At 45.7% G+C, this 27,389-nt stretch overlaps 2 protein-coding genes across 2 annotated transcripts in view; both read right to left on the minus strand.

The window, feature by feature from the left end:
• AGK (acylglycerol kinase) overlaps window positions 1–27,389 on the minus strand; it is a 985,672-nt gene that overhangs the window by 425,349 nt on the left and 532,934 nt on the right. The window lies entirely within an intron of this gene.
• TMEM178B (transmembrane protein 178B) overlaps window positions 1–27,389 on the minus strand; it is a 406,833-nt gene that overhangs the window by 247,594 nt on the left and 131,850 nt on the right. The window contains exon 2 of the mRNA XM_050782280.1: window positions 21,018–21,131. Coding sequence (XP_050638237.1) covers window positions 21,018–21,131 — 114 coding nt within the window. The remainder of the gene's footprint in view (window positions 1–21,017; window positions 21,132–27,389) is intronic.

The raw sequence follows: 27,389 nt of genomic DNA on the forward strand, positions 1-27,389 counted from the left end.
TCCATGTCAAAGTGCTCAGGGCTCTATATAAACACCCAGCTCCCTGAAGGTATCTGTGCTACAAGGAACCTAAGACTCTTTCTTCCCTCACAAAACACATATCCCAGTGGGACATGGAAGTTATAACACCCCCAGTCTAGCTCTTAACACGTGTCTGTGCTGAAATGCGTAGCAACCCGGAGAATGAGCAGCCCAAAATGGAAGAAGAGCTTACGGTGGACTATCACTTGGAGAAAGGTTTCCAAGGTTAACATGGAAAATGGAGGAAATGTATCCTCAGAACAGTGCTCTCACAGCTGAAAGCAATAGAAATTCGACCTTCAGCAATTTCCTGGGTCACCCCATCAGGCTTTGAGCTAATCCTGCACCTAACAACTCCACTCTCACATTCTTTAACTTCGTTTGATTAAAGAAATGTCTTTCATGCCTACTATGTGCCAAATAGATATCATACCAGACATTGGGATTAAAAGATAAAAAGGCATGTCCCTTGCCCTACGGTAGACAAGCACAGCAGTAAATACTTGTAACATAAATAGTATGCTGACAGCAGTGTTCACAGGAGAGACTCCCAGCCTGCCTTGGAGAGAGGAGCAGGGAAGACTGAGGTTTCAGTCTCAGAATTGACACACTTCTCCAGGATGACCACATTCAAATCAATGCACTCTTGCTCCATCTGCTGCAAGTTACAGGAGAACTTCCCACCTAAGGGAGTGACATCTTCCGCTCCCCTCTGGCTATTAGGGAGGGCCTCTCACAGCTGCACTCAGATCGTCTCCTCAAGCTTCTCTCAATCAGGCTGTGGTGCCTCCATTAGTAACCTCCTGCTTCCCGAGTTTGGGGCATGACTGCTGGATCCCCAAGGGCCTTGTAGCAGGGGGCTCAGGGCTCCTAAGGGCACACAGGCCTGCCTACTGGTAAAGGCAGGGTGGCTGGAGATCCACGAACACCATGGAGCTAGGGAAAGCTTTCTGGTAGGAGAAGAAAGCTACAGAAAGAGGAAGTAAGGAAGTTGAGCCCCTAAGTTTACATGAGTTTATTGGCACTTAATTCATATTTTTACTTTTATTTCAACTAAGAATTATAATGTATAGAAAAAGCAATGCTGTGCTTCTGTGCTGCTGGATTTGGTTTGCAACATTACTGATCATTAGAGAAATGCAAATCAAAACCACATCTCACACCAGTCAGAATGGTGATTATTAAATAGTCAAGAAACAACAGACGCTGGCAAGGTTGCAGAGAAAAAGGAATGCTTTTACACTGTTGGTGGGAATGTAAATTAGTTGAACCATTGTGAAAGACAGCGTGATGACTTTTAAAGACCTAGAACCAGAAATACCATTTGACCCAACAATCCTATTACTAAATATATACCCAAAAGGATATAAATCTTCTATTATAAAGATACATGCATGCATATGTTCATTGCAGCACTATTCACAATAGCAAAGACATGGAATCAACTCAAATGCCCATCAATAAGACTGGAAAAAGAAAATGTGGTACATGTACACCACGGAATACTATGCGGCCATAAAATGGAAAGCGAGCATGTCCTTTGCAGGGACATGGATGGAGCTGGAAGCCATTATTCTCAGCAAATTATTGCAGGAACAGAAAACTAAACACTGCATGTTCTCACTTATAAGTGGGAGCTGAACGATGAGAACATTTGGACACATGGGTGGGAAACATCACACACCAGGGCCTGTCGAGTTGGGAGGAGGGAGAGCATCAGGAAGAATAGCTAATAGATGTTGGGCTTAATACCTAGGTGAGGGGTTGATAGATTCCGCAAACCACCATGGCACATGTTTACCTGTGTAACAAACCTGCACATCCTGCACATGTGCCCTGGAACTTAAAATAAAAGTTGATGGGAAAAAGGAAAGAAAGAAAAAGCAGTGCTGCCTAGACTAGATCATGTGGTCAGTTATCTGAAGCCCAGCTAGCTGGCCATGGGAGAACCGCCAGTGGAGGGAGCCATGCCACTGTGCAGTTTCCAGCAAACAGCAGCAAGTCTCCACCTTGCAGGTGCAGTGGCAGAGAGGGCCCTTCCAGCCCCCAGGGAGCAGGCTTTGCTTGCTTCCGTCTCTAAATAGGAATGCTGCAGAGGAGATACCATGTCAAACAGAAAAAGAAAACAGGAAATGGCTGGCACTGGGTGCGGAATCATTTTACTAAGCAAGTGTTTATTTTTATGAGGCATCAGCAATTTTTTTTTTCAGGTTACATACTGAGTAACTGCAATCATTGATTACATTAATGGATTACCTCTGGAGAAGGAATCTAATTACATTTTTGTACAAATTGCAAAATGTAGATTAATTTCAAACTTCCTTGGCAGCCTTGTGTTTTTTTGTTTGTTTGTTTGTTTGTTTCTTGTTTTCTCTTGAGCTCTAGGTCAGGAGCCCCAAAGCATGGCAAAGAAACCTGAACCTTGAGAAGGCTTTGTTTGTTCATTCAACAAATATACAATGAACTGCTTGCCTTCTGTATGCACCAGCTCTGTTCTAGGCACTGGAAATACAGAGGCAAACAGGACAATGTCTCAGTTCTCTTGGGAGTTTCCCAAGCTGTTAAAGAGCTTCAAGAGCTGAAAAATCCCAAATGTTCCTAAACCCATTTAAGCAGCTGCTAGGCTTTATTTTCTGAACACCAGTTAGGGCTTGGTGCCTCTTATCCAAAGGTTGTCAATTTCTTTAGCCCTGCAAGGGAAATCTAAAAGAGTAGGAAAGTAGGAGGCCAAGGGAGGAGGATCACTTGAGGCCAGGAATTTGAGACCAACCTGGGCAACATAGAGAGACCCTGTGACCTGCCTGCAAGGTTCAGCCTCTGCTGTCCTATGAGAGAACCTCTGAGCTGTCTTGTAATCCACAAAAAAATAAAAATAAAAATTAGCCAGGTGCAGTAGAGCACACCTGTAGTCCTAGCTACTGGGCAGGTTGAGGTGGGAGGATCGCTTAAGCTCAGAACTTCAAGACTGCAGTGAGCCATGATTGCACTACTGCACTCCAACCTGAGTGACAGCGAGGCTCTGTCTCAAAAATTAAAAAATAAATTTTTAAAAGAGTGGGAAAAGGATTAAATAAGAGGGAAAGTGAAGAGGGTAACAAGAGAAGGAAGGAGTCTTTGGTCAAGTGGCACACCCATTGAAGACATTCATCTACTCAGAGATGGCAAAAGTAAGATAATGGGAAAGTAGAGACAAAGAAAAGAAAGAGAGAACTTTACAAAGGAGAAAACACAAGTGGCTGATAACCATTTCTTAAATTCAACCATTCTTATAATCATATAAATATTTCAAAAATGAGTAACTTTTTTTATCAATCAAATAAGCATATGTCTTGAGAGGAAAGGGATTTTTCAATGTGGGTAAAATTCGGTAGGACTATAAACTGCCTCAATGTTTCTGGAAAGCAATTTGGCATTATACATCAAGAACCTAAGAAATGTTCATATCTTTGAGCCGGTAGTTCCAATTCTGGGCATTTATCCTAAACAAATTATCAGAAATATGATCAAAGATTTATGCACAAGGATTATCATTACAACATTACTATAATGGCCCAAAACTAGTTCAACATAAACATTTAACTTTAGAAGAAAGGTTAAGTAAATTATGTATACTTATATGGTAGAATATTATAAAGTCATTAAAATTATGTTTATGAAGAGCTTCGATGACAAGGGAAAATGCTTATCATGGAATTACGAACAAAATTTGGGATACAAAATTATAAAGTAAAATTTGGGATACAAAATTATAAAGTATGATTTACGCTATGAAAAGAAATATAAAGAAAACACAAAGGACACCACAACAGTAGTTTGTCTCTTTTTGTTGTTGTTGTCTGTTTTGAAACAGGGTCTCACTCTGTTGCCCAGGCTGCTGTACAGTGGGGAATTAGACACCACTGCAGCCTCAAACTCCTAGGCTCAAACGATCCTTGCCACTAATTTTTTTTTAATTTTTTGTAGAGACAGGGTCTCACTGTGTTGCCCAGGGTGGTCTGAAATTCCTGAGCTCAAGTGATCCTTCCACTTCGGCCTCCCGAAGTGCTGGGATTACAGGAATGAAACATCATGCCCAGCCTGCAATTTGTCTATTGATTATAGCATTTCATGTGGTTGTTTTTGCTTTTCTTTTACACTTTTCTATTGTTTTTTTCTATAATAATTACGTTTCATCTTGATGATCAGGAGAAATAAAATAAGCTGATGGAAAACACAAGAGAAAATAATAGGAAGGGAAACCGTTAATGTCATGAGGAAGGAAAGGATGTCTCCCCTGCTCCATGGAACTGGCGATGGGGTTGGCGGTTACAGGGAAAGATTGAAACCAGAGACTTACAGGATTCAGAGGATGGGCAAATGCATGCTGCCACGGTAGCATTCGGTGACAATGCCTGACCCAAATTTCCTTCCTCTTTTCAAGATTAGCTGGATTTACTGTTAGGTTTCCATCTCCCTGACAACTCTTAAAAAAACTTGACCTGAGTCCATGGAATTTTAAGTCTGATTTGGTTCCATCATATTCAGCCTCCAATTGAATCCTAGCTGGTCCTAGAAACTTCATACATTGACCCATGAAAAAAAAAGTTTAAAAAAAACACACACATCATTTTTCCAAAAAAAAAAAAAAAATCCCTAGTCACGTAATCAAATTCCACCCCTCAACCAAAAAAAAAAAAAAAAGAAAGAAAGAAAAACAAAAAAAAAAACCCATAGTACTGACTCTAATCCATGGACTGTTCAGTCTTTCTCTGGAGACTCCATCCCACTGAAGGCGATGAATTATAGTCTTGGAAAGCTTCTAAAAAGGATGCCCCGTCTGTTCAGCACTTACCTTTCACTCAGTGAACTATAAATACTTAATGATGAGGCCAACCATGATGACGAAGTTGATCAATAGTGAGCATGGAGACAGCGTTCCATTTCCACACCCAACCAGGATGGATGCCGAGGAAATGGAGGAAAATGATAACAGCCTGAGAGACAGCTGGTTGCTCCTCCCCTGCTATCTTCATTCACCCACTGGTCACCACCAGCTGGTGGCAGGTCAGTGCTCCCAGAGCAGGGGCTTAAGCTGTTATGAGGCTGCACTGGAGGTCCTGACAGCCGATATGGAGGGTACCAGCCATCTCCTCACCAGTGTCCTTTGGCCATGCAATTTTAATAAGCTCAACCTCAAGAAAGGAAAAGGGAGCCTGGGACCGTGTTGAATTATTCACAGCTCCAATCAGGGAAGGCAGATGAACCCCTCTTCTGAGAGTAAGTGATAGCTACTCATTGATTTTATTCCCCCTTCATGACCCCTAGATGAGAATCTAGTTTAAAAAAAAAAAGAAAGGAAAAAAAGAAAAGAGGAAAGAAAATCTATCTTAAATCTGAGTTCGTGAATAATTAGTGAAGTTGAGAATTGTGTTTCAGTTGACATTTTTCTGAAGAATAATTTTGATAACTTGGACTTGATTAGAAAAGGAAAAAAAGCAAGGACCTTGGTATATCTAAATTTATTTAAATGCAACACATATATACAAAACTATTTTTATGGATTAATGACCATGATCAAAGTGATCTTATTTAACAACACAATAAAAATGATGTGAGACCTGAAAGCCAAAAAGATATATGATTCATGCATTTATTAGATGCCCACATTGAATTAGCTTTTGAATGTGATATGTGTGTGTGTGTGTGTGTGTGTGTGTGTGTGTGTGTGTGTGTACCTTATTTCTTTGCATGGACAGAGAAATGTAAGCTGTACGAAAATATAGTTAATTCTTCCCTACATTTCAAGGAAAGCTTGCTTTCTAGGATTTATCTCATATTCCACACCCATAGCTAATGCTGATAAATGTCTTCCTGGAACTAAAGACAGCCACTACGCTCCTTTAGACAGTGGGTTAGAAAACAGCCACAGAAGCTTCTTTAGGCCTTGTCCACACGCCTCAGAATCTCTGCTCTCTCCCAAAACACACTTATGCAAGGGCAACCACCGCCTTAGCAGGTGGCCTCACCTCCCTATTTTGCGAAGTCTCATATCCCCTGCTGAGAGTCTGGTCCAGACCCATTCTCTCAGAGTAGGAATGTCACAAAGGCTCCTCACAGTCCGGACTGTACCCACTCACATCCATCCCATGCCTGGCTGACAATGCATTTCCTAAGACCTCCTAAAGTCATCACAAGGTTCACACGACACAGCTCTTCTGTGACTTATTTAACCTCTGTTAGCCTCGGTTTCCTCCTTTATCAAACAGATATAATAATAACATGTACCTCGTAGTACAGTTGAGATTTCAGTGAATATAGTATGTCAGGCATTTAGCACAGCCTCTGCACACCCATCAGAAGCAGTTATTATTGCACACAAATGCAAGCTCCATGAGGGTAGGGGTTGCTGCTCTTCCATCTAACGCCTAGAACAGTGTCTGGTAAGTGAGAGAAACTCAATCCATTTTACTTCAGTAAGTGAGTGAAGCATTTTAGGCTCCTTTCAGATGCCACTACTCCTGGCCAGTTATCCAAGCTAAGATGGTCGTTTCCTCCTGTGGATGCAGCCAAAAGCATTTTGTTTACCACACCTCCAGCCCCGCCCTCTGCCATCCTGAGTCTGTGTCACGGCTCTGTGTTCCCTGGGAGACTTCAGGTTCCCTGAAGGTGTCTCCCTCACTACCCAGCTCCAGTGCTGTCCACACAGTGGACTCTCAGTCCACACAGGAAACTAAGGAGCAGCCCTGCAAGTCATTCCAGCAACCAAAGATGGCTCCTCGTGGACCAAATCTGCAAAGCTCCGACCAGGAATGATAAACACTGAAAATTCAGGCCCCTCTCCTTCAATTTAATGAAGGATTGAAACTGAGCTGGTAATTACTTTTTTTTTTTTTTTCAGAGTGGTAGAGTCTCACTCTGTTGCCCAGGCTGGAGTGCAGTGGTGCAATCTCGCCTCGCTGCAACCTCCGCCTCCTGGGTTCAAGCGAGTCTCATGCCTTAGCCACCCGAGTAGCTGGATTATAGGCGTGCAACACTACACCCAGCTAAATTTTGTTTTGTTTTGTTTTAGTAGAGATGGGTTTTGCCATATTGATCAGGCTGGTCTTGAACTCCTGGCCTCACGTGATCCACCTGCCTCAGCCTCCTAAAGTGCTGGGATTACAGGCATGAGCCTCCAGGCCTGGCCAGTAATTTTTAAAACTGTATGTTTCTGTTAGCTCTGCCAAGCTAAACAGTATTTCAGACCTTACCCATAAACCAGAGGTCCCTACTCTTTTTGATGCAAAGGAATGTTCACTTCCTGAAAATGAAAAGATCCCTTCCGAGCAGGTATTGATGGCAGTGTGAGATGAGAGAGGGTGACGTGTGGGACTCAGGCAACACAGAGACAAAGCCAGCCTTGGGGAGGGTTCTGGAAGGGGAGTCAGCATGGAGCTACCTACTCGGGGCTGGTGTCAGTCAGCATTGTCACCCATACTCATGAACAACCACCAGAAGAGCAGCCCCTTCCTTCCCCACGCCCTCCCCGAAGAGGGTGTTCCCGTGAGCTCTGGGGAGGAGATGATTTGTGCACAGTTGCTTTTCCTAGTTTCCTTGGCAACTGTGCAGCACTAGAAGCTCGAAGAGAGAGGCAGTGGATGGGGTGGCGGATGGAACACAGATGCTGATGTCAGTCAAATGTGTCACCTCCACACCCATGTTTAGCAGCCTCGTGGTTTCGGAAGCTTACACACACCACACACACCTCTGATTGCTCATTTCTAATTTGGTGCCAGGCGCATAAGCAAAGAGCCTCAGGGAAATGTGGCAGAATGGGTCTCATTCTACCAATGTGAACTGAGACTGGGGCCTGAGACTGAACGATCCCAGCACCAAAGACACCGGATGCCCCTTGGTTGGGTTTCTGGATTTCATACAAGCCTACATAGGGCACATCAAGGGGCATTCATCGATTTTATATCAGTGGCTGGCTACAAGGGACAGAGAAATCTGAACTTTCATCATGGAAGTTGAGGGTATCCAACTTGGGGGATCCAGTCTAAAAATGACAGATGTAGTTGGGGTGGGGGGCAGAGATGGCAAGTCCCTTCAGAGGCAAAACCGCCTGGAAAATAGAAAGTGGTAAAGACTCCAGCTTTGCAATGAATTCCGTTCCAAAATCCCATTTGTTACGTCAATTATTTAGAATTCAGAACCCATTTCCAGAGAAGTCCTGTATGTTATAAATGATGACTGGGTTTCTTTTTTTTTTTTTTTTTGAGACGAAGTCTCACTCTGTCGCTCAGGCTGGAGTGCAGTGGCCGGATCTCCGCTCACTGCAAGCTCCGTCTTCCGGGTTCCCGCCATTCTCCTGCCTCAGCCTCCCGAGTAGCTGGAACTACAGGCGCCCGCCACCTCGCCCGGCTAGTTCTTTTTTGTATTTTTTTTTAGTAGAGACGGGGTTTCATCTTGTTAGCCAGGATGGTCTCAATCTCCTGACCTTGTGATCCGCCCGTCTCGGCCTCCCAAAGGATGACTGGGTTTCTAGGATAGTCCACAAAAGCCTATTTAACTCATAATGTAGATGAAATACTATACATTTGCAATGAAAAGGAATAGAAAAAAAACTCCTGTTATGATAGCAGTAATTAAATGAAAAAGAAAAACTGAGAAGTGGAAAATAAATAGCTTTCTTTCATTTCTTTTGAACAAATGGACAAAGACAAGGGTTCTTCATTTACTTTAGATAATAGGATAGAGCCTATGGTGGGGGAGGGGTGAAGGATGGAGCAGGGAGGTCCTCTGGGAGAAGAGAAGGACAGTAGGCCTGCCTCACGAGATATGTGTGGGGCTCCCTGGCGGTAAGGAAAGAGCATGAATTTTGCAGTCACAACTGTCTGGATTCTAGTCCTGCCTCTATCTCTTCTTGTAGCTCTGGGGGAGGTATTAGATCTCTTGTCTCAATTCCATCACTGGCAACCTCGATTGCATCAGACAAATGCCTGCATGATAGGCGCTGTGGTGCACCTTCCAGACCTCTCTGCAAGGAAAGACTTGCTGCCACATTCTAGAAAGGCTGTCAGCCTTTAGCGGTCAATCCCTGTAGAGATCGCTCACACACTCAGAGCCACATACCCAAGGTCACTCCACCTCCAGTGCCTACATCCAAGAAGTGCCCAATATGGAAGTGTAAAGACCCAGTCATTTCAACCTCATTCAGGAGGCTTTGAAGGGTTGCTCTAGGACAAGAGCCCTCCAAGGGGTGTCATCGCACCTACATCCCAGCCTGACTTCTACTTCTGCCAGACTCCGATTCCTCCTCTGCCCTTCCTCCTGAACTCCATCTGAGTCCACTTCACAGGGAACTCAGCCTGCGACAGCCTGGCCCAGAGTTGGCTCCAGTAAATGTTGAGATCTTTGCCCTGCTGACTCTCTCTCCTTACCTGCAGAGGACACAGATTAGCGGAAAAGCCTAGTAACACCCCAAGTAGCTCTGGGATTGGAGCTGCTGAGAGCCCAAGGACTGGGTGGTGAGCAAGAATCTAGGAACTCAAGAAAATGTGCATTCCTATACCCCAAAAATGGCTGGGGCATCCAGGTAACCTATAAAGTTTTGTTTCTAATGTATGAATGCTTGTAATCAAGAGTTTAAAATTTGGAGACTGAATCCATAAAAGAAATACAAGCACTGCTTGTTTGGAACTGCTCTGTCTGATATGGTAGCTACTGGCCATGAGTCACACACAAACTTAAGTTGGTTTATATATTAGTCTGTTTTCACTCTGCTAATAGAAACATAACCAAGACTGGGTAATTTATAAAGAAAAGCAGGTTTAATGGACTCACAGCTCCACATGGCTATGGAAGCCTCACAATCATGGCAGAAGGCAAAAGGCACGTCTTATATGGCAGCACACAACAGGGAATGAGAGCAAAGCAAAAGGGGAAACCCTTTATAAAAACATCAGATCTCGTGAGACTTACTCACTACAATGAGAACAGTATGGGGCAAACCACCCCATGATTCAATTATCTCCAACCAGGCCCCTCCTACAACAGGTGGGAATTATGGGAGCTACAATTCAAGATGAGATTTGGGTGGGGACAGAGCCAAACAATGTCAATTTATAAGTAAAATTTGAAATTCTGTTCCTCAGTTGAACTAGTCACATTTTAACCGCTCAATAGCCACATGTGGCTTGTGGCTACCACGTAGACTTATAGAATATTTCCATCACTACAGGGAGTTCTATTGAATGGTGCTGATTAGAATGTTGAATTGTAAAGGATCTAGGAAGGTTTGAACTGTATTCTGTGCCAACTTTCCCCAGAAGGCTCCTCAGATGGATATGCATAGAGAGTGAAGAAAGATAAGTACCACTAGACTTTCAACCCCCATCCCCAAACTCCCAGAACTCTAGCTCAGCATGGGAAAGGCTGAATTCCATGCACAACTATTCTAGGCAAGTCACAATGACCCAGAACCATGCAGGCCTCTTGCTATGACCTCCAAAGTTAAATCAGAGTTAGATATCAGGGTAAGACAAAAAAAAAAAAAAAAAAAAAAAAGAGTGAAAACAGCAGGGAACATCAGCTCCAAAACCTAAGAAAGGAAGAGGTTCTCCTCTCAGAATCATCTGAAGAGGCCCTTCCACGTACCCCAAACATATTAGCTCTACGTGGTAACCCCAACTCTGTAATTCCATAATCCAATCTATGACACAGCCAGCACCAGAACCAGGGCGAAGAGATGAAAATAAGGGGATAGTAATACAGTATAGTAATGTCACCTCTATGTCCTCCCCTCCACCCTAACAGCAGCTCTTATCTTATTCTTGGGCCCTCCTTTCTCTCTACGTCCAACATTCTTGCAGCATCCTCCTTTTGGATGTGTGTTTTCACACACCTGAAATAGAATAGAAGAGGATCTGATCATAGCAAATGGAAAGCAGGGTTAGGCTAGACATGCGAGTCTTTTGGTTCCCCTCAACAATTTCAATACATTGTACTCACATTGTATTTATCTTCAAAGCTCTGAAATGTTACTTTTTAGACACTAAGTACATAAATCTTCCTTTAGAGACTGTTTGTGTCTAAATTGCATTTTTATTGGACACAACTGATAAATTAAAGAGCTGCTTCTACTGCTGCCACCACACTGAGGACCTCAAACACTGATAATTTTCTGCCCTGAAACTCCTTTCACAATATGCTACACTGTTGCCAGTAAATAATAGTCAGGCACTTTCTACTCCTACACTTCAAACACCTAATGCAAGTTCGCATCACACATACTGGTGCAGATAGCAAATCCCCAATACTTACGAAGACAAACAGCCACATACAAGGCCAACTCACCTGCACATGTTGCACAGAGTTAAACAGAAAACCTCTGAGTCAATGAAATACCATTTCAGAGGCATTCCCCCCCGCTCCCACCTCGGTATGGGACCCCTGCCTTCCAATAGTGATAGCATCTCATGTTGGCTGGCATCAGACTTTGCAAACTTACTCAGAGATTGTGCATGAATTATTTCATCTAATTAAACTTTATGTTAATCCTCAAGGCAGGTATTACCATCTCTGTTTTACAAATGAGTGCACTGGGGTCAAAACACTTAAATAGTTTCCAAGGGTCATATACCTGGTGAGTGGCAGAGGTGGAACTCAATCCAATATCTGCTGGACTCCATGGGGCTTGAAGCCTGTTTCCCATTAAAGGAGTACATCAGAAACATAAGATAGAGATTTGGAGGCTAGATATTAGGAAGATTGCCTCGGCTAACATACACAATACAAAAAAAAAAAAAAAAATTCACCTCACCTCTTCCATGCTGTTGTATTCAACTAACCACAAGAAATATGGAAGGAAAGTAAATTACCAGATCTACAGCCAGTCAACAGATAGCACACAAGAACAGGTCCTGTTTCCCTGAGAGGTTGTGCTAATTGGCAATATTCCATCTCCCAGCTCCCATCCCAAGCCTATTCATGTTCTCCTGCCCTGACCCTTCTATGACCACTACAATCCACACCAATGCTTTCCAGACCAGGAGCTCTCAAACCTTGTCTTACAGATTCCTGGCCCACCCTTAGAGATTCTGACTCAGTATGTTAGGCTGGGGTCTAAGAATTTGCATTTCAAACAAGTCCCCAGATAATGCAGACATTGCCAGGCAATGGACCCCATCTGGGAGGCACTGGCCTTGACTCTGGTAGGACTTTCATCATACAACATGAACTCGGTTACTCGCTCTGTTACTACATCCTGGTTCCCAGCCACCTCCCTGCTGCCCTCCCCATCTTCAGAACACCCATCCCCCAGAATCCAGAATCAAACCCAGGCACTGTCTGTGACTGGTGCTCGGAGTATAATAGCCTCCCATCTTGTTCTGGGCATAGCATACTTGCCTTGTGTGCCTTGGTTCTTATAAGTGGGCTCCTCTCTCAGCCACCATTCTCTATTTCTTACTCTAATGCCATTCCACTCCAAGTTTCTTGTAAAGCTGGGGCTTTTCTTCCTTTGGCGAAGACTCCTCCCTGGGAGTTCACTCATTCAGTCCTGAATGCCAAAGTAGCACCTACAGGACTTATACCTGCTGACCCACTTTATTGATGCCAGGTATCTGCCTGCTCTGACATCCATGTCTTACCTAACCCAGATTCTCCAACACTGAGCTGTTTCTGCCAGCTGGATTACTGAGCACCTGTTCTTGTTCCTCTTCCTCACTGCAGCAGTTTGCCTGGAAGCTGAGCTCAGATTGTCTTAACTTTGGAAAGAGGAATCACCTGCCGTATTAAGCTCCCTTTTCAGCACCTGGAACTGGGACAGTTCCCCTAGAGGACCCAGAAAAGGCAAGTCCAAATGATGCCCACTTTTCCCTCGCTGTAAAAAGCAGGCCATGCCTCTTACTGAGATAAGGTAGTTTGTCTTATATATTGTTTTTCCCCCTGCAATGAATCCTTGCTGATTTCAGTATGGAAGTTAGGACTCATGAAGTGTATATGTCAGCAGCATTAGCCTGTACTCTCTAGGTAGTCTTAAATGCTTAAACATTAAGCAACAAGTAATTTGAGCCCTTGTCTGGTTGGCACCTGGAAATATATCATCCCATTTGGAAAGCAGAATACCTTTTAATATCCCCTCCAGTACCCAACATGGGGGTTCTCACAGAACAGACACTTCACGACTATTCAATGAACAAATGAACAAATGGATGAAGGCAAACAGTCGGGTTGTTCTCCCAGTTCTTCTTCATGGTTTGGTGTCCATATCAGTGTGCTCAGCCAGAATAAAACCACTTCCAATCAGCAGAAGCTGAGAGAGAGAATGCCTCCGGGCCAGACTTCCAACTAATTCCCAGCACAAAATCGGACCTGTGCATTCAGATGAATTGTGGCTTGAAGACTGCAATTACACCAGGTTTTGTTCAGGACGTGGATGTCTTTAACAGAAAAGGCTGTACTGTACTCCCTCCCACCTCTACTCCAGACGTCCTCCCTTCCTTCCCCCTAGGTCATCTCAAAATAAACTCTCCCTCTTACCCATGTAGAGGGCGCCCTTGTATACAGCAGCCATGCTACAGTGCATTTTCATCACTGACCCCCAGCCAGGCCAGCTATCTAAGTAGGTGGGACACACAGCTGCACATGCATATGCATTTATTATTATTATTATTATTATTTGAGATGGAGTTTCACTCTGTCACCCAGACTGAAGTAAAGCAGCGTGAGCTCTGCTCACTGCAACCTCCGCCTCCCAGGTTCAAGCGATTGTCCTGCCTCAGCCTCCCAAGTATGGCGTATGCCACCATGCCCACCTAATTTTTGTATTTTTAGTAAAGACAGATGCTTCACTACCTTGGCCAAGCTGGTCTCGAGCCCTAATCTCAAGTGAGCTGGCTGCCTCAGCCTCCCAAAGTGTTGGGATTTCAGGCATGAGACACCATGCCTGGCCCAACGTTCATAATTTTAAAGCATCTCTATGTTACCTGTAATTCCCTTGCCATCATTCCTTGGGGCAGGCCTCCTGAAAAATAAAAATGCTCTCCGGGGAAGGTAATCCAAGAACACATTAACCCCCTAGCTCAAGCATATTTATCAAATCAGTGAGCCTGTTCTGCAACAGAAACCTGAGGGAATGAGACAAAGAAGAGGTAAGTTTTGACAGGCAGGAAAGTTGCGAGGGAAAGGAAATGTCCTGGCATGAGTTACTTCTGCAAGAGCAGATCTTGGTGCAATATCACATTAAGGGGTTTGGGTTCTCTGCACGGCCTGGTGCATAGATACCACCAGAGCTCTGGGAGGACAGGCACGAGGCAGCGGGTACACTGAAAGGTTTACAAGGTTCTCTGCAGGGGCTGGGTTGGGGAAGAGACACAGGAATGGCTTGGAAAAAGCAAAGACTTCAGGATTTAAGGCAACCTATGATGACACGCTGTTGGCTGAGTTTTCTTGCTACCAAACTTTTCCACTTCTGGGGCAGTGTGGGGGGTGGTTTCTTGCTAGTGATGTCCCCCGTGGATGCCAGTCTTGCAAGCAAGAGGCAGCTAACAACAGATTGCACACACTAAGAGCCTCACACTGGCTGAGCACCAATGCGGATGTGGGAGAAGGAAAATGGCTGATGCTGCAGGGGACCTCAGCTTCTAATGTCTGCGATGTTTACCTCATTAGGCTGTTTTCCATAACATCAGCCAAAAACATGAAGAAAAAAAATAGCTGGAGGGACCCCGCCGGAGCTCAGGCCTGGATTCTGAGCCCTCACCCTCGGATTCCTCTGAGGTCTGAGATGGGACCTCTAGGCAGCCCTTCCCACTGGCTCAGTTACCTCATCTGCAAAGGAGCCACAACAACACGGGAGGGGCTCCTGGGAGGAAACGCCAAGTCGCCCTCTGAGCAGCATTACAGCCGACTGAACAAAAAGAGGTGCTTACTGTTGTTATTACTGTTAGTTTCATCCCAAGCCCTTTGGTCCACAGCATTCATCTTCTCATAACGAGGATGGCTGGGGGAGGTGGGACCAGGAGTCTAGGCAGCTCCTAGGCTGAGAAAGTCAGGGAGTTGTGGGTGGGAAGCAAGTCCAGAAGGTGGCCATTCTACATCGGAGCAGGCTGGGCTAGGACTGGACAGCTCAGTCCATTGGGAAAGGGAAGGCAGGTGCCATCAGGCAAACAGCCAACACAAGTTCAAGGTGAGAAGGTTGATGCCAGTGGGGAGGGCAGGACCCAGGGTGGCTGGAGAGAGTCTAGACAGCACCAGGGACCCTGGGGTTCAGGGGCAGAACCCTCTAATGCTGGAAAGGGAGAGGGTGAGGAAGAGGGCATGGGAGAGGCCAGGTGTGGGGGGCCAAGTAGAGCTTGGCCACGAAGCATAAGTTAAGAGTCCTGCTCCAAGATCCACACCAGAGCACCAGAACATGCTGGGCTTCCCACCATACACCGGCCTGGGGTCAGGACTGGTCCCCCAAGACTGAGCCAACCCACAGGCAGGGGTGAGAGATCAAGAGCTGTGGGGACAGGGAGCCAAGTGTGTCATCCACGTGTCTGCAGTAAGTGAGACAGTTCTGGATTTTTACTTCTTGTCCCTCCTAGTGGTATGGACACTAAAATGTCCCTGCTCATCCACAAAGTCTTGATCTCCTGCCTCCCTTCCTCCATCTCCACTCCTGCCTTCCTCCTCTTCCCCTCTCTTCTCCCTCCCTCTGCCAGCCAGGCCATACCCTGCTTCAGGATGGCTCCTTGGTACTAATGTTCTTTGCCCCAGGGGTGCAAGGATCCACTGTGCTGGCGAAGGCAAGGACCCCCAATGCTGTAGATGAGGAACCTGTTCTGCCTGGTCCTGGTATGTGCTCAGCTTGCCTGAGGCAACAGCCACAGGGCCGACGAGTGAGCTCATATCTGTGTGTCTGGGGGGTAAGGGGTAGGGAGTAGGGAAGTCTTGGAGGGGAAATCATCTCTCGCTCTTTCCCGCCCAGTCCAGCTGGAAATGTGCTGTGTGACTTTCCAATGTAATTAGTTGAACCCTTAGTCCTGACAGAACAAAGCTTCAAAAAACACCTCTGGGTTTCTTGGCTCTCAGCATCTCGAAAGACAACAGAGAGTATCTTATTGCAGCAAAGTAGAGCCCCAGCTCCCTGATCCTCGCTGCCAGGGGCAAGCCACTGCGAGAAAACAACCTCCATCTTGAAAACGCCAGGCAGAATGAGAACATCTGAGCTCACATCACAGTGACTCCACGTCTCAGGGATCTGACCCTGAGGAAACCTTAGTAACAGCTGCCCACAGAGGCTCTGCCCAGCAGATCAGGGGGCAAAGAAGACCCACTTCTAATACCTTCCAATGTGTGTCTGCCCTGCAACCTCAGGCAGGCTCTGCGGCCGTGCCCTCTGCCAACCTCCCTGGGGTCCTCGCCTGGGGCAGCCAGGGCCCAGTTCCATGCCATTCCAGTTCCTTCCTGGGACGGACGCACTCACCTCTCAGCGACATCTTCCCATCCCCTACTTTCTCAGCCTCCTTCCTCTGCCATAGCCCACCCTGGCTGCCCGGGTCCTATTGCAGACCCCCAACTCCCGATCAGCCACCTCCCCTTGCTATGCCACTGGGCAAGGCCCAGGCCCCACCTGTGCTGAAAGGGCAATGCCTGTGGCAGGGAGAACAAGAGCAGGGGGGCTGGGGATGGCCTCAGGGGCTCCTGGGGGTTGTGCGAGGACGCTGAACTCGCCAAACAAGCAATGCTACCATAGACTGAACTATGGGATGTGAAAAGCCTATAGGAACATATTCTAGTGAGAGAGTGAAGCAGCTCCATTTAAAATGCCACCACTTCCCCTGACCGTGTCAATCGGATTCTGTCGTATTTAAAACGTAAACCAGACAGTCCACCCAGGAGCAGCACCAGCCCAGCTCATCTCCTGTGGCTGCCCGTCCCCTCCTCACTGGCCAGTGACACTTGCCTGTCCCGCTGTGACCTGGAGGCAGCCAGAGGATCTGGGTCAGGCATGCAGCTCACCCTTGGAACCCACAGAAGTAGGACAAATGCTGTTCTACCTTGCTCCGCACTGCACCCCAGGGCAACGCACCACACTGCAGCCTACCCAGGGCTGTTGGGACCTCAAGCCAGACGGTGGGCAGGTAGGAAGGCAGATGGGCTGCACCAGGCCTGGGTGGACTAAGGACACGGATCCCAACTCCAAAAGGAATTCTGCCTTTTTCCAAGGTGAGCAGAAAGGCACCCACAGTACCCACCAGCAGTCACCCACAAAACCAGAGTGAGAAACCGGTCACCAGTTCACCCAGACAACTCAGCATCTGAACCTCGTTAACAAAGACCACCCCCTTCCCCACCCCACACACATACACACACACACACACACACACACATACACACACACATACATATACACACACACACACACACACACGCACACATACACACACACATATACACACACAGACACACACAGACACACACATACACACACACATACACACACACACACACAGACACACATACACATATACACACACACATATACACACCCACACATACACACACACACATATACACACCCACACAGACACACACACACACATATACACACCCACACAGACACGCACACACATATACACACCCACACAGACACACACACACACATATACACACCCACACAGACACACACACACACACACACACACACAGACACACAGACACAGACACACACACACAGACACACACATACACACAGACATACATACACACACACACACATACATACACACACATATACACACATACACACACACATACACACACACACACACACACAGGCTTCATCCTCTGGCCTTTACTCCCTATGGAGTTTATTCTCTCTTTACAATTAGATTTGTAAGCCTAGTGGCCTCCAGAATCTTCTATCCTTTCACCTCCTAGTCACCCAACCATAAGGTGTATGAGCACACGCGCCAGCAGTTAAGCCTCCCATTGGTAGGCTTAACTTTTCAAAAACCACAGTGTAGTTTTAAACCAAACTGTGCCTTTTCCTACTTGAAAATTTTATTTCTGTATCAATGGTTGATGATGAGGCCACATGCAAATTCCTGATGAAAAGTATGTAATTTAGGCCAGGTGCAGTGGCTCACACCTGTAATCCCAGCACTCTGGGTGGCCGAGGTGGGTGGATCACTTGAGGTCAGGAATTCGAGACCAGCCTGGCCAACATGGTCAAACCCTGTCTCTACTAAAAATACAAAAGTTAGCCGGGCATGGTGGCATACGCCTGTAGTCCCAGCTACTCAGGAGGCTGAGGCAGAAGAATTGTGTGAACCCAGGAGGCGGAGGTTGCAGTGAGCCAAGATTGTGCCACTGCACTCCAGCCTGGGCAACAGAGTGAGACTCCATCTCAAAAAATAATAATAAAGATGATAACCAATCTAGGATGAAATTAGTTAATTTGATCCCACTTAAAGAGGACAGAACTCTCAAACCAAATAAAGAAATCAGACTGTGATTTTTTTTTTCATTTCCAGTATTTGATCAGGAGTTTGCTAATATTTAATCGTTTCTGCTTTATTTCAAAGGGGGCTTATGTGCCTACTTCCCACCTAATGTCATCAATATCTGACCACTGAAAATTAAAATCGACACTTCCTGTGCTTCCCCTCTTGCCAGCATTCCCAATTACACTTAGTACCAAATTCAGTTGTGACAGATGCTCACCTGCCCTCTGGCTAAAAATAACTGTCATCGATGTCAGAAATGGCAAATGTTCCCTCTCTCTGCTTAACAGCCCATTAGGCGGCTTTGTGAAAGAGGCAGATGAATCCCTCACCAAAAGGTGGCCTCAACTTCACCCACACCAAGTGCCCGAGACCTTTTCATATATCAATCGTTGAGATGGCTTTTATCAGTTAAAAATAGATCTGTCACCCCAATTCACAGCAGAGGCTGCACACTAGATTTTGCAGAACCCAACAGCACTGCAGTTTGGGAATAAGAACCTGGAGACACGCAGGGCTCAAAGAAGACCCCGCAAACCTTGGCATTATCCTTTCCTCTCTGTCTTTGCCGATGCCTCATGACGTGTTTCCAGTGATGCCTCCCTAGGTAATCTCTTTGAATTCCAGGTTTCTACAGTGTGTGCAGTCAAAAGAGTTCTACCAGGTTTCCCTTGAAGAGTTTCTGTGCAACTTACACTAAAATAATTCTCCTTCTTGCTAAAAAATTTCCAAATTCTCTTACCTGCTTAAAGCAATTCTACTATATTGTAATTATCACATTGCCTTGTAATGACTTGCATTATGAATGTCTCTCCCCATCCCCCACCCTCCTCCACCCGCAAACTTGAGCTCCTTAAAGAACCCCCTGTGGCCTCGGTGTTCACTGGCACAAGAAGAAACAGGGTCTCTTTGGTTAAATTGAGTTAATTTGAACTGAAGCTGCTATGTCAATCATTTCTTCCTTCTTAGATTCTGAATCCTATTACGACCCTCATAACTTAAGTTAGATTTCAATGGTTCATCAACAGGTCTTATCAATCTTGAACATTCCTTTTAGGCTCCTAAGAAGGGACTATACGAGACTAATACATTGTGGGAAATAAGCAGTTATATTGTATATTTCTACATTTTAGTCCTTACCTGTCTACCTCCAAAAGGAAATTAATAACCCTGATGACTAGTGTCTCTAAGGCAAATATAACATTGAAATTAAATATGTGGTATGCTTCGCTCAATGCCAGCACATGGAATCCTCTTTGAACATTAGCTCTCCATCCCCATGTGCTGCTTAGTGTCTCTAGTAATGGATAAAGCTTATAGGGGAAACAGCCTGGTGAATGCTGCCTCATCCATTGGCACCTGCTCCATCATTTCAGGCCAGGAGTATTTAGTGACAATCATCTGGACACGCAGCCACAATATACTTCCTGACACCAATGAATGATTGTTCTGTTTAATTTCACTTGTCTCTTTCACCTCCCACTCCCACCCCAAGCTGTGGTGGTTTAACTAAAGCCAATCCCAAAAGTAGAATACACCTGGTGGGCCTAAGCCACGAAAAAGAAAACTAAGCACCTATAAGGAGAACAGGATGTTTTCCACCTAGAGATCTACCATCTTCAAAGTTTACCAATTAAGGGATCTTTACTATCAGGAAACAATAAAAGAACCCTCCTTTACATATAGATGCCGACAGAATTTTAACCTTTCAAAATCTGGTGAAAAAAGATGGACTATGAATGCATGACAAATCAATAGAGGCAGCATGAACTTGCTGACAGTAAGAATGTGTCAGCTTGAAGAACTGCGCCTGCAGGAAGCAAAGCTCTCCTGCCACAGACAGGCAGTGTATCCCAATGGAGGAGAAGAGTAAAAATAGCCAACAAACTCTGTTTGCTTATTAACTAACCCTCTCGTTGTCATTTAAGTCTCTGAGGATCCCTAGCCAAGAAATGCCCTAACCAGTGCACATAGATATTCTGATCTTTGCTGAGGAATTGCACATGAACCAGGGTTCCAAAACCTATCATTTAAGGGTAAACAGTAGATTTAAAGACCACATCCTACTTCTTAGTGACCTACCCAGATGCACATCTCCAATGTGATGCATCCTGCAACCACCAGCTGGTCTCATCCTTTACCAATGCAACCCAAGGGACTAACAGGTTACCACAATAATATTCCAAGCAACTTGGAGACAGGCTGGAATTATTAATAAATCCCAAGAGTTGGTTCAGTCAGGTAGGTGAAATCTTACATGCCTACCAGGGTGGTGAAATAAGGTAACTGTCTAATTGCTAGTCATTTCTGTAGTTTTGATGGTTGGTTTGTTCTTTAATTTTAGAAGCAAACTCCCCAAATTTATAATGCAATCAAAACCAACTGAGGCAATTCTGACCCAAAGGTATTGGCACTTTACGGAACCATCTCAATGTTCTGAGACCATCCAGGGACCCCAGAAGGAGGCATATCCAATCCTCCGATCCCTCCAAAGGGGACCTCATGGCACAGTCACAGCCACCGAGACTCAGGTGCACTTACGTAGGGCATGCCACTCGTCCTGACGGATGGTCTTCGTGATGTTGAAAGTGAGGTTCCTGGGGATGGTTGCTGAGGAGTAGTGGTATTTGATGTACGTGCATCGCTCAATTTCTCCTGGAAGAGAGAGACAGGAAACAAAATGTTAAGGAAGCAGCAACCACATATGGACTAGTTCTGGGATTAATTTTTCCATCCTGGAGAAGAAGACATTTCATATTGGGCCTGGTGACAACTACAGAAAGACAATACCTTCAACTCCAAAAGAGCAAGAGAGTAGAACTACAATCAAATAGCATTGATTTAGATGGAAAAATACATCCCGGGATCATGCAGAGGTGGGAAGAACCAATGTTTAGGCTGACAGCAGCTTGTCTAACATTCCCAGGAAAATCAACTTCCAAGTCAAGAGAGGAAGTTTGGCATCAAAAGACATCAACAGTTTCCATCCAGGGACCAGCAGAGAGCAGGCTTTGTTAAGCCTTAATGATATCATTTGTGCTCTGAGCACACACAATTTTCTGGAATGGTGAGCTGGGGGAATGGTGTGGGGGGGGCCTCCATCCTCTCAATGTCATCCTCCCAACCTCACCTCTGAACACAAAGCACTCAGATTAATCTGGGTCTCTTTGAACTAGTCTCTTTTCAGGTTTCTTGAACAAAATTTTGATTTATTAACAGACTTAACACCAATCAAAGCATGCTTTACTTGTGGATTCTCAAAATAGATCTTAGATTGTCAAATTTAGATCTTAGGGCAGAGATTCTCGAAGTGTGGTCCCAGGGCCGGCAACATCAGCATTCCCTAGGAACTTGCTACAAATGCAACTTCTCAGGCTCAAACCCAGGCCTACTGAGTCAAACTAGGAAGTAGAGCCTGGCAATCTGAATTTACATCAGCCCTCCAGGGATTTTATTACACACTTAAGTTTGAGAACCACTGCCTCAGAGAAACTAACAGAATTACCAGTGCATTAATGCATAAATCCACCCTGTTTGCAAATTCCAAAAGGAAGGCACGATGGGGAGCTCTTCCCCCATTACTTTTGGTTTCTTGCAGCCATATCTATTGACGCTTGCTCATCTGGGGGATATAAAGACTCAATGTCAGAGCATTGTGAAGAATCAGGAAAGGGGTGATTTTTAAAGGTTAGGGGGTTTTAAATTTGGTTTTGCACCTGAATGGATTTTGATGGTAATCCATTTTGCACCCCACTGATTTTCAATTTATAAGTGGTGGCACATGATTGAATTGTTTGACCCCCGGCCCACTGTCAGCAGGGAACCTGCAATTGGTGAAGTGCAATAATTTAGACAGTGCCTCATGAAACTGATGCCTTATTATAAATCATATCTGGACAACTGCCCAGTTGCCAGTTATTGGCGGACACTCCTCCAGTGGGACTGACGCTGTCCAAGAAGCACATTCTAGAGAGTAGTATGCGCTCTTCCTGCATCTTCCATTTTTCGACTTTGCTGCCTCTTTTCCTTTAGCCCACAAGCATCCTGAAGCCTCTCACATGCCCCCAGCTTTCCCCCTAAGCACACCTCCTCCTCATGCCTTCATCCTGTCACCCTCCTTCCTTAACTTGCAAAACTTGTTGAAAAAGGAGTCTACCAGCCAGTCTCCACTTCCTCCATTCACATTCACACCTCCAACCCCACATGCTCTAATTTCCATAACAATTTCCATTAATAGCATCACCTCCCATCCAGTCTACATCATAAATCCTGCAGTCATTGCGAATGCTGCTTCCTCCTCAAGGGTGCCCCACCTTCCTGACATCCAGCTGGTCACAAAATTCTGCCAGGTCTACTTCAGAAATGTCCCCGGAGTCTCGTACCTACTGTCTATCTCCCCTCCTCCTGTAGTAGTTGTCCTGATACAGTCAACAACCACATCGCTTAAGGACTTATGAGATAGGAGGGACTCGCCAAGGCTGTAGACCACTGGTTTCCAACTTTATTTATGCTGTGGTGCACACACAGAAGATGTTTACAAGGCACCCTGGAGTGAACAGATGAGGCTGCCTGCTCTGTCCAGGCTCCTAGGGCACTGAAGAAGCCAGGGTTTCCAACACACCTGGAATCTATTTATGGGTTTTGGACTTATTCCACCGGTGGGAAACTCTGTTATGGATATCAACTCATTTAATCATTCAATCCGTTCTACAACCAAATTAAGTAGGCATTACCATCCTTATCCCTATTTTTTTAATTTTTATTGATTGATTGATTGATTGATTGAGACAGAGTTTCACTCTTGTTTCCCAGGCTAGAGTGCAATGGCATGATCCCGGGTTCAAGCGATTCTCCTGCCTCAGCCCTCAAGTAGCTGGGATTACAGGCATGCACCACCACACCCAGCTAATTTTGTATTTTTAGTAGAGACGGGGTTTCTTTATGTTGGTCAGGCTGGTCTTGAACTCCTGACCTCAGGTGATCTGCCCACCTCAGCCTCCCAAAGTGCTGGGATTACAGGCATGAGCCACCGCATCCGGCCCTTCATCCCTATTTTTTAATGAGAAAGTGAAGGCATGAGGAGATTAAATGAGTCACTGAAGGAGGTAGCAGTGCCAAGATTAAAATCCAGGACTGTCTAACCAGAGTCTCCTCTATTAGGCCACTCTCCCATGTGGAGTGTATTCTATAAAGGAAAATGTGATAATGTCACACCCCATTCACAGGCCCTGTGTTGGCCTCTTTACACACAGGATAAACCCCACACTCCTCAGGTATAAAGTCCCAGCTCCCTTCAGGCCCCAACCTTCACATACCCCAGGCTCCAGCCAGGTGAACCTCCCACCTTACCTTGAATATGCCATATTCACTCCTGACTTAGCATTTATTCTCCTTCCTGCCTTTCTTTCCCTTAGGATGAGCAAAAACCTACTCATCATAAGAGATGGCTCAAATGGCAGCTACTCAGCAAAGCCTTCCTTGCATCTAGATTGCACCCCAGCAGCAGGCGTTCCACCAGCAGCTTCCCTGCTTCTGTTCTTCCTGCAGCAAACACACTCCTGCACTGTGATTTATCTGTTTACATGCCTCACTCCCCGACTAGATTATGAGTTTCTCAAGGGCAGGGATGTTGTCTTATTCATTCATCTTTATCTTCCCAGCACCTAGCACAAGGTAAGCACCAATAACATGTGCTTTGAGGAAAGAAATGAATAATATGAGGTGTTCTTTGTAAGAATGCAGTGGGTAAAGAATCCAACTGCTTTTATTACATGCAAGGAATTAAAATAATTGAGGCAAATTAGAATCTAATGAATGAAAGGAGGCGATCGTTGCAGAACTCTGTGAGTCTAGAGCAAACGCCTCTTCCCTGCCTGGACAATACAAGGAGAGGCTTATTAATCACAGTGAGGTAGAAGAAAATGGCGTATGATCACAGAACAGTGTCTCAATGGACTTGGTAAACGTAGCCCCAGGGGTAGCTAGGTTAATGGTTTTGGGAGAAAAAAAAGGAATCAAAGAAAGAGGAAAGGAAGATATAAAGTGTAGAAGGCTGTAACAAGAATACCATCATGCCTTGGACATGTGCAGTTGCGCAGGTTGTGTCCTGCACAAGGGCACTTCCCAGGGACACCTGGGCACTGAAATTCAGCTGCTCCTCTTTTGGCTAAGCTTTGCACCCTGCTGGGGGTTGCTGGGGGCTGCCCTGCCAGAAGCTCTGCCTTTGTCTCACTTGCACAATGCTGCCTTATGAGCTAGCAGCAGCCCTACCTACAATAATTTCAAGATTCAATGAAACACCTCCAAGACCCAGCCTTGGGACACAAAACCAGGTCCCACTGGGAATGGCCAGATTGGTGACTCACTCTTGTGTGAGGGAAGCACCTGATTTCTTAGCTCAGGTCAGATACTCTCAGCCTCAACAGAAACTCAACAAGTTGCCACTGATTCCAGGCAGGCTGGAGCCAGCTCCCTTAACCTCCTCCAACCGCAGCCCACCCAGCCAGAGAGGGAAGAGGCCCTTGACCTTCAGCAAGAGCAAGAAGCCAGCCCACAGGCACTGCAGGTGACTGGCTGGGGAGCTTGCCTGGAGCAGCCACCCCAGCCCCACTGGAGGCCCTGGCTATTTGCTTTGCCTCGGGGATTGCAAGCATCCTGCCTCTGACAGCAATTAAATTTGAAAGATTCAAATATTGCCTAAAAAGAAAAGGAAAATATTTATCCATGTGTCTGCAGGTCCTGTCAGTGTGCTGGGCTTTTGTAAATACAGGAACCATCTGGGCACCAAATAAGTAGGCCCAGAATGTGGGCTTCCTAATACAAACAGGTTTTCCTGCAGCACGCAATGCAGAGGGGGCTACCTGGAAGGCAATGGAGAAGTTCACGGCCTTCCCAGGAAGGAAGGACAAACGCTTCTTCACCAAATTCCTGCATCCCAGCCCAGAGCCTCCGTTCTCCCTCCAGAAGCCTCAGGTAGGGGAGGACTGGCTGGTTGAGACCCCAGAGGTGGCTCCTTCCTGTGCCCCCTGTGGGAGACTTATTTATTTATTTAAAAGAGACTGGGTCCCACTATGTCACCCAGGCTGAAACGCAGTGGCACAATGATAGCTTGCTACAGCCTGGAGCTCCTGGGCTCAAGTGATTCTCCCAGCTCAGCCTCTGCAATAGCTGGGACTACAGGCACATGCCACCATGTCCAGTTCATTTTTTTTTTTTATTTTTAGTAGAGATGGGGTCCCACTATATTGCCCAGGCTGGTCTCAAACTCTCAGGCTCAAGTGATCTGTCCACCTCAGTCTCCTAAATTACTGGGATTACAGGCATGAGCCACTACACCTGGCCTTTTCTTATGTTTTGTAGAGATGGGGTCTAACTATGTTGCTCAGGCTGTCTCAGATTCCCGTGCTCAAGCAATCCTTCCACCTCTGCCTCCCAAAGTGCTAGGAGTACAGGCATGAGCCACCACCCCTGGCCTGGTGGGACACTTTAAACCTCAGTCATGCTCTGCCTTCTGAGCTGGTGACCCCTCCTGCCCATATGTCAGGGTCATAGCAAGACAGAGGTAATTAAGGAGAGTTTCAAAAAAGGACAATTTAACCCAACAGCAAAAGAACGACCTGATTAAAAAATGGGGAAAGGATGTGAACAGACATTTCTCCAAAGGCAATGACATTCAAATGACCTACAGGAAAAGATGCCCAACATCACTAATCATCAGGGAAATGCAAATTGAAACCACAAGGGGACATCACCTCATACCTGTTAGGATGGCTATTATCAAAACAAATAAATAAATAATACTGGCGAGGAGGTGGAGAAAGCAAAACCCTTGCATGCTATTGGTGGGACTGTAAATCAGTGCAGCCACTATGGGGCTCAGTATGGCGGTTCCTCAAAAAATTACGAATGATCCAGCAATCCTACTCCTGGGCACATATCCAAAACAATTGAAATCACTATCTCAAAGAGATATCTGCACTCCCATGTTCATTGCATCATTATTCACAGTAGCCAAAACATACAAGCAACCTAAATGTCCATCAGCAGTGAAGGATAAAGGAAACGTGTACCCATGCGATATCCAACATTGCATCCCTACAGTGCCATATAATCGGTCTGTAAAAAGAAGGGAAGCTTGTTGCATGTGACAACCATAGATTAACCTAGACATTATGCTAAGTGAATAAGCCAGTCATAGAAGGGCAAACACTGCATGATTCCACTTATATGAATTCTCAAACTAGCCAAGCTCATAGAAACAGAGAGGAGAACCATAGTTGCCAGGGGCTGGAGAGTGGGAGAAATGGGGAGATGTCATTCAACAGACACAAATTTCAGTCATGCAAGATACATAAGTGATCTGCTGTATAACATTGTGCCTATGGTTGATAATACCATTATACACTCGAAAATCTGTTAAGAAGGTAGATCTCCTGTTGAATGTCCTTACCACAATAACAACAAAACAGGGAGGGCAATTTACAAAGCTAAGCACAGAGTATGAAGAGACCAGTGCAGGATGGTGCAAAGGACCCAGGGCTGGCAACAGAAGCAGCTAGTATGAACCCAAGCCCTGGAGGGGCAGAGGAGGAAGCTGTTATCAGGACCTGGCAAGGGTGGCCATATGGACAGAGATGATGCAGCCTTTGGTGGAGAGTCACAGCCAACCCCTGGTGAGGTGACAGGGAAGAAACACCCAACCTCTCACTGCTCCAACCTTCAATTTCTCATCAGTTCCTCCCAGTAGCACAACCCAAACTAGAAGCCAGAGGGTAGGTCAGCCTCCAGGAGCTCAGAGCAGATGCAGAAGGCAGAGGCCAGGTTGGACAGGCAGACAAAACACCCAGCTCATTCCTCTCTTTCTCCAGGGCTCTTCCTCTCGCATCTCCCCTCGCTCTTCCACTTCCAAATGCA

The sequence above is a fragment of the Macaca thibetana genome, chromosome 3 (genome assembly GCF_024542745.1).
Source record: "Macaca thibetana thibetana isolate TM-01 chromosome 3, ASM2454274v1, whole genome shotgun sequence".
NCBI lineage: Eukaryota > Metazoa > Chordata > Mammalia > Primates > Cercopithecidae > Macaca > Macaca thibetana.